At 42.1% G+C, this 8,080-nt stretch overlaps 1 protein-coding gene across 1 annotated transcript in view; it reads left to right on the top strand.

Moving 5' to 3' along the window:
* Positions 1-7,504: 7,504 nt before the first annotated feature.
* Positions 7,505-8,080, top strand: part of LOC115619206 (zinc finger protein 462-like) — an 82,693-nt gene continuing 82,117 nt past the window's right edge. Inside the window, 1 exon segment of the mRNA XM_030511250.1 lies at positions 7,505-7,724. Coding sequence (XP_030367110.1) covers positions 7,505-7,724 — 220 coding nt within the window.

The raw sequence follows: 8,080 nt of genomic DNA, 5'->3' as shown, positions 1-8,080 counted from the left end.
TGCTGGTTATTCTCTCTTCCCATCATTCTTAGTTTAAAGCCCTCCTTATGAGGTCAGCTTTTATATATCTTTGCCCTGCTTAGTGAGGTAGATCCCATCTCTCCCAAGCAGACATTGATCTGCAAACAGGGTCCTATGGACATAGAAACCAAAACCCTGTTGCCATCATGTGGTTTAACCCCAGCTGGCAACTAAGTACCACGCAGCCGCTCACTCACCCCCCCCCCCCCCTTCCCCCCTCCCTGGGCGGGATGGTGTTCTGCTGACAGGCAGGGTACTCAACAAAATGATCGCACACTAGCTGAATAATATGCAAAGTTTATTAAACAAGCACACTAAAGTGAATAAGCACACTAAAGCAAACAAACACACTAATGCAAATCATGTCTATATCTCTATATATAGTAAATAAGTACAATAAAGCAAATCAGAAAAATATATATATAAGTAAAGTACAGAGGAAAATTAGCAATGCATCAAATCATTACTGCATAGAGAGAACAGAGATTAAGAAGAAATACATCACCAAATGGTGGTTGGTGGTTGGTGACAGCCAACATGGCTTCACTAAGGGGAAATCCTGTCTGACCAATTTGGTGGCCTTCTATGATGGGGCCACAGAACTGATGGACAGCAGTTGATGTCATCTACCTGGACTTGTGCAAAGTGTTTGACACTGTCCCACACGACATCCTTGTCTCTAAACTGGAAAGAAAGAAATCAATTTGATGGATGGACCACTCAGTGGATAAAGAATTGGCTGGATGGCTGCACGCAAAGAGTTGTGGTCAACGGCTCAATGTCCACATGGAGACCAGTAATGAGTGGTGTCCCTCAGGGGTCGGTATTGGTACCGATCTTGTTCAACACCTTTGTTGGTGACATGGACAGTGGGATTGATGCACCCTCATCAAGTTTGCTGACGACACCAAGCAGTGTGGTTCAGTTGATACACCGGAGGGAAGGGATGCCATCCAGAGGGACTTTGACATGCTTGTCAGGTGGGCCAATGCCCAACCTCATGAAGTTCAACCAAGCCAAGTGCAAGGTCCTACACCTGGGTCGGGGCAATCCCAGGCATTGCTACAGGTTGGGCAGAGAAGTGATTCAGAGCAGCCCTGTGGAGAAGGACTTGGGGGTGTTGGGTGATGAGAAACTGAACATGAGCTGGCTTCAGTGTGTGCTCACAGCCCAGAAAGCCAACTGTATCCTGGGCTGCATCAAAAGCAGCGTGACCAGCAGGTCAAAGGAGGTGATCCTGCCCCTCTACTCTGCTCTTGTGAGACCTCACTTGGAGTATTGTGTACAGTTCTGGTGTCCTCAATGTAAGAAGGACATGGAGCTGTTGGAGCAAGTCCATGAGGATGATCAGGGGCTGGAGCACCTCCTGTATGAAGACAGGCTGAGGGAGTTGGGGCTGTTCAGCCTGGAGAAGAGAAGGCTGCATGGAGACCTCATAGCAGCCTTGCAGTATCTGAAGGGGGCCTATAAGGATGCTGGAGAGGGAGTCTTTGTTAGGGACTGTAGCGATAGGACAAGGGGTAATGGCTTCAAACTTAAACAGGGGAAGTTTAGGTTAGATACAAGGAAGAAGTTCTTTACTGTGAGGGTGCTGAGACACTGGAATGGGTTGTCCAAGGAAGTTGTGAATGCTCCATCCCTGGCAGTGTTCAAGGCCAGGTTGGATAGAGTCTTGGGTGACATGGTTTAGTGTGTGGTACCCCTGCCCATGGCAGGAGGGTTGGAACTAGATGATCTTAAGGTCCTTTCCAACCCTAACTATTCAATGATTCTAAATACCACCATATCATCATCCAGGCCCACACTTCAGCTGGGAAGCCCCATTGCAGCTGATGCTGGGAATCTCAGGTAATTGGGAAAGTTCCTATGCGGTGAGTCCACCCATAGGTGAGGCTTCGGATTCGGCTTTTATACCCTTAGAAACACAACTGGCTTTATGCCAGCTCTGTCATTGTTTACTTGTGGGGTCGTGCAGTTTCTCTTGATCTCACTGTTGTCTGCGCCAAGAGCATTGGCCAGGCACCCCAGCGTGCCCAAGTGTGAAGGTCATAGAACAGCTGCACCCTCATGTTTTCCTGCCTCTTTCTGACAAATAGTCACCATGAACATACACATATATCCTCTATCAAATGCACTGTGATAAAAACATACTTTGTTATTTCTCTCAGTCATGAGATGGAATTAACTCTCAGCTAGGTTCCCATCCATTACAGATGGGAAGGATAATTGAAAGAATGCAAAACCCGTGGGTTAAGAACAGTTTAATAATTGAAATAAAGAAAAATATAGTGATAATAGAAATAATGCCAACAATAACAATACTGATAATAATAATATGGAACAACAAAAAAAGAGAAATGAAAACTTGGAAAATAAAAGCGATGCACAGTACAATTGCTCACCACCCGCTGACTGATATCCAGCCTGAGTAACTCCCCCAGTTTCTATACTGGGCATGACGTGCTGTGGTATGGAATACCCCTTTGGTTAGTTTGGGTCAGGTGTCCTGTCTCTACCTTCCTCCCAGCTTCTTGTGCCCCTCTGGGGCACTGGCAGAGCATAAGAGACTGAAAAGTCCTTGATCAGAGTAAGCGCTACTGAGCAGCAACTAAAACATCGGTGTGTTACCAGCATTGTTCTCAGATTGAAGCCAAAACACAGCACTGCAGCAGCTACTAAGAAGAAAAACAACTCTGTTACAGCTGAAACCAGGACACATCAACAGTTCCGAAGCCAGTTATTGACATGCATTATCAGTGCTTCCCTCCTCACACCCTTGCCCCTCACCAGCAGTACTGTGGAGAACAGCAGTGCCCCCATGCCCTTAACTACTGTCCCCAGAGCTCTGTAGTCACTTCCGATACTCTCCAGGTTGCCTGTAGCAGTATCATTGGTGCCCACAGGGAAGAATAGGAGGGGGTAGGCGGGATGAGCTTTGGCAGTCTCTCCACAATATCCTGGATCCAGGCACCCCAGCAGGCATCAAACCTCTCTAGATGATAGTTCAGATATTAACATCCTATCTGAAAATATGCCACCATTCTCATTTATATATGACACATGGAGAAAAAGCAGGGGAGGGAAAAAAACAAAGGCACACATTTCAGTTTCTTTTGATAGTGTAGCTTGAACTAATAGTTTCTGTGCTTGTTTCTTTGAGCAATATCTGAATGTTACAGAAAAATGTGCAAATATTAAAGTAGAATTGCTTACAAAATGCATCATCCTGACTTCAACATTGTGCTTGGTAAAAACATGAAATTGAAAGCTATTCAGCTGTACATAAAATTTGTTTATCTTAATTGCTTAACCTCTTCTATGATTGCGCTGCTTTTGCAGGAGAGATTGTAGCAACATTAAAGCTAGAACTCATTAGAAAGGTTCTTATAATCAGTAGCTGTTACTGATCTCTCAACTCTTTATTTTACTTTGTAACAGAAGGGTTAGAGATTTTTCTGAAGTTATTCTCGAGGTTGTTGGCTGTTGTCTAGACAGTGTCAGAATATTAAAGAATGTGAACAGTATACACTAGCCATGGTTGTTGGTTTTTAACTCTTATTGTGCTTGGCTGAAGTGGTTATGTTTATAATTTTAAAAAAACTTTTTTTTTTTCCTTTCTCCTTCTGGTTCTTATTTTGTAAACTGGCTTAAAGTTTCTCTAAAGACACATAGAAAGGTTTTTGTTGTTTCTAAAGGGCTTGAAGTTTAAAGAGATCTCCCCCCCCCTCTACATAATGGAGCTTTCTGGGAACTTTTAAAAGGCATGGTTACAGCCTTTGTGTTGAAAGATGTATCTGCTGCAGGGGTTTGCTGATGCAGACCGACTGGCTGGTGATTAACAAAGGTCATTAGACTTTGGAATCTGGCAGGGGAGTGGGGTGTCTTCTGTGCAAAGATGACTCCCTTACTACTCCCAAGGGACTAGGACAGGGCAATCTGGAGGAGAACTGCCTTTCTGCTTCCTAGTCCTCCTGCTAGGAGGTTACTGTGTTTTGATTAAGTCCATAGAACTGTGTAAGACTGTGTTGCTGGAATTAATAAACATATTTATCATCCATGAGTTAAAAAAACTTTTGGAGATTTTCACAAATGATTCTTCAGGAAGAAAAGGTGCTGTTTGGACAGCACATGAGAACGGATACTCTTGGAGGGGGGAGAGGTAAATCATACAAAAGAGGGAGAGTCCTGTTCTTAGATGACGGTGGTTTTGTTTTGTTTTGGTTTTTTGTATCATCCAAAGGGAAAAAAAAATCTTGTGTACCCAAGATACACACAAGAAGCTATGAGCTACTGAGTGCAGTTGTCTGAGCCAAAATAGCTGCTCCCAAAGCTCAGAGGAGTAGGGCAGTTTAGTGAGTCTCAAAGCTTCAGTGGCACAGGGGCTCATACCTCTTGAAAGTGCAATAAACACATTCAGTAGAGCTAAGGCTTGTTTGGTTGAGATGAGAAGACAAAGCATGGGGAACAGGTAGTGAAAAATGGATGATCTGCTTTTCTGTGAAGTGCTCTAAATGCAGGAGTCATTTGCTCCATGGGAAAAAAAAAAATGTTTTCAGATCTAATGGACTGCGCTAAAGGAGACATGGAGTGGGGCTTCACTCATTACTGTAATTTGGTCTCAGAACAGATAGTAACCATGTTACTGCAAAAGTCGGTCGAAGAAACTCTCCAAGACTGGAGTTTTAGAAAGCAGCATTCTTTATTGCAGCACTGGGCGCACACGTGAATAGTTTTGCAAAGGTGAGCACGCCTGGAGTCTATAAGCAGCATTCATATATCCAACGAAATTATGCATATTTACAACCTTTCTAGGAAATGCTTTACATATTCACTAGATTTCCTGGAACTAATTGTGATATTTGCATTTTAATTATGCATGCGCTTCCTTGCTGAGCAGTGGTCTTGAGGGGTCTCTGGTGGTCCTCAATAGTCTTCCTCACTGTGTCCGTTGATTGAGCTCTGTGCTTGCACATGTGCAAAAGACTCTTGTGAATTGCTTAACAACTGTGTCCCTGTTTTAGGTCAGTTTGTTCTGATTTTTTCCTTATCTCGATGAACCGGCCCCATCTGTCTTGGTCATTCCTTCCTTATCTTCACAGGCTACCCTTGGTTTATACATACCCCAAGGCCACACCGGCCCATCTTGCTCTCACAGAGTGGTCCCAATTTACAACCTAACATCTTAGCTTACAATTAACAGAGCAGTTTTAATTTACAACTTAGCATTTTAGCTTACAACCTCTTCCACAGTGTTTGATCTAGTGCTTGCAAATAAAAGCTCAAGTATCTTAATAATTTCAGCTTTGCTAGCTGAAAAGAAGCTGATGCACTTTTTTTGTTGTTGGAGGTGGTGGGGGGACACATATTGCAGTGAGCACAGTAATTTAGGTTAAACATGTGGAGTGTCTGTGTGCTCTCTGTCCAGAAATAGACTTTCCAGAAGATTATTTTAGCAGTCTGTAAGAGAAAGCATTATTTTATGTTGTGTTCTTTCTTTGTGCCCTAGTGTTTTGGGGTTTTATACTGGGCATAAATGGCTGTGTTTTGGTAGCAAGGGGCTGCAGTGTGGGAGGAGGCCATGAACAGCCAGTTCCAACCAGTTCTGAAACAAATGGAAAAAACCCATTGCAAGCCAAACTTTCAAAGGATCAGAGGAACATATGGTGCCTCTGCTCAAACATATTTAAGAAAAGGCAGTTGTCAATAGGGGTAGGAGGCACACTCTTGGAAGGAGGTGCTCCACGCAGGAGTGGTGACACCCTCAAAAGGGACTGTGGCCCATGGTGGAACTCACACTGGAGCAGAGCAGTAAGAAGCAAGGAGCAGTGGAGGAAGATGAGTAAGAAATAAGGAAGGGCAGAATGAAACCATTATGTGCTGACCCCAACCTCCTGTGCTGCCTGTCACCTCACTGAAGGAACTGGAACTGATTTGGTATAATGTGTAGCAAAACCAAAGGGAGTTGAGACTAAGGGAGTGGTGGTGGATAAGTGTCTGGCTTATAGTTGATCCTGGGGAAGGGGGAGAAGGTGTTTTCCTAATTGTTTCATTGTTTGTTTTCTTTCTTTCTTAGTACCCAAATCAGTAATTAAAAATTCATGTTTGTTGACAATAAGCTAAATGAAGTAAAATTCCCAGAGTTGAGACTGTTTTGCCTGTGGTAGGTTTTCATCTTACTATATAAGTAGTTTTACATTCTACAGTAAATGCATGGAATTTTAACAGTGAAATTTTTTTGTTTGCTATTGTGTCTTGGACGTCTGGAACTCCTAGGTTATCTTGGCCCAGTGCAATGTGTGGGAAACTTAATAAATGAGTTGTTACTTTAAAATAATAGGTTGCTTTTGTGCCCAATTGCTGTACAGGGCAGGAGGGTCTCAGCCTTCTGCATTTCTTGTATTTTGTGTGTCCTCTTCTTTATGGCAGTACATAAGCTAATAGTCTAGTGATAAATTCCTCCCCTGTGTTCTGTGATGTGTGATTAATTGGTCACATACTGAACTCAGTCTTACCAAATTTTGTTACTTTGTACATTACAGTATACAGAGGTTTGGGATTAATCAATGAAGTCATGAAGCGTTTAGGGAAGAACTCTGTCACTTATGTTTCCATTGTACTTTTGCAGTATTGCTCTTCTTACTGCCCATCCCTTCCTCAAACTCCTATCCCGCCAAAGATATGTCCCCAGTGAGAGACCATAATGGAACTCTGCAAGAGTTATAACAAAGAGTGGAGATGGTCTCAGTGTTTGGTGGAATCAATTCCAATGCACAGCATTCTATTCTGGATACACATATTTAGATCTCACTTTGCAATTGTACTTATGTTTTCCACTGAAGTCAGCAATTATAGGATTTTGAAAAGACAGACAAGTATTTACATTTTAAGGGGTTTTTTTTAATCACTGCTAATGAAACTGGAAGGACTTTCTCAGCTTTCAAGAAGGTTAGAGTGGGTCTTATAGAAGCAGAAACCAGTATAATCTGTAAGTTCCACTGCATGAATGTTTGGGAGTAATGTGGCTGTTCTAGCATATAGCAGCTAGTTTCTGAATGAGACAAACTTCCTAACAGCAGCTCTCTCCTGAGTAATGGAAAAGACTAGAGGACAAAGTCCATTGAAACGGTAGTCATTTGTTAGAAGGTTGACTGTAGCATTGATAACGGTAACCTACAAATTACCTAGGTAGGGCTTTCTTTGAATCAAAATTGCTTTGATGCCTCTTGAATGTTGAGTTTTAGGCTGCAGTAATTATGAAATTTCTAGAAATCATTAATTTATGTGATTGATAGAAAGCTTAGTGTTAATATATTTTCAGAATTCACTGAATGGCATTTCTGTAAAAAAACCAAACACAACAAACCAACAAAAAACTCCCAAAAGGAGACAAACAGGGAAAACTAAAACAAACCCCTGCCTCTTTCCTTCTCCTTACCTTGTTTTACTTGCAGAATTTTCTAATGCAAAAGATCATTCCTGAACCATGGAGGTGCTGCAGTGTGATGGCTGTGATTTCCGAGCTCCATCCTATGAAGACCTAAAAGCTCACATTCAGGATGTTCATACTGCTTTTCTGCAGCCAGCAGATATCTCTGAGGAAAACCCTAGCCAACCGAGGTCTGGCTCCATGAATGATAGCAACCAGACTGAGATGGAATTTTCTTCTGTAAAGGATGAATTTACAGTTGCAGATGAAATAGCAGGTAAACCTCAATCCTAAACCCTTATCTCACATGTGACTTATTTCAGTGCATTTTTAAAAACTGTTATCTTTATCAGTATGGTAGTGAAGTGGATGATGTTTAGTTGCAGCCATATTTTTTCTGTAAATGCAAATGTGTGGATTTGTCATCTTGCTATTTTTCACATACTTTTTCATATTGCTTCTTTTCCTTGCTTTACACCACCATGAGTGGTGTAAACTCTAGAAGAGTTTTGAACCTTATTAGTGTACCTTTTTATTTCAAGAAGCTTATTTTGGAAATTGTCTATCCCAAATTATAGAATCAAAATCATAGAATGGTTTGGGTTGGAAAGGGCCTTAATATCATCTAGTTCC

Source organism: Strigops habroptila, chromosome W (genome assembly GCF_004027225.2).
Source record: "Strigops habroptila isolate Jane chromosome W, bStrHab1.2.pri, whole genome shotgun sequence".
NCBI classification, from domain to species: domain Eukaryota; kingdom Metazoa; phylum Chordata; class Aves; order Psittaciformes; family Psittacidae; genus Strigops; species Strigops habroptila.
This window is presented reverse-complemented; position numbering and strand designations above follow the sequence as displayed.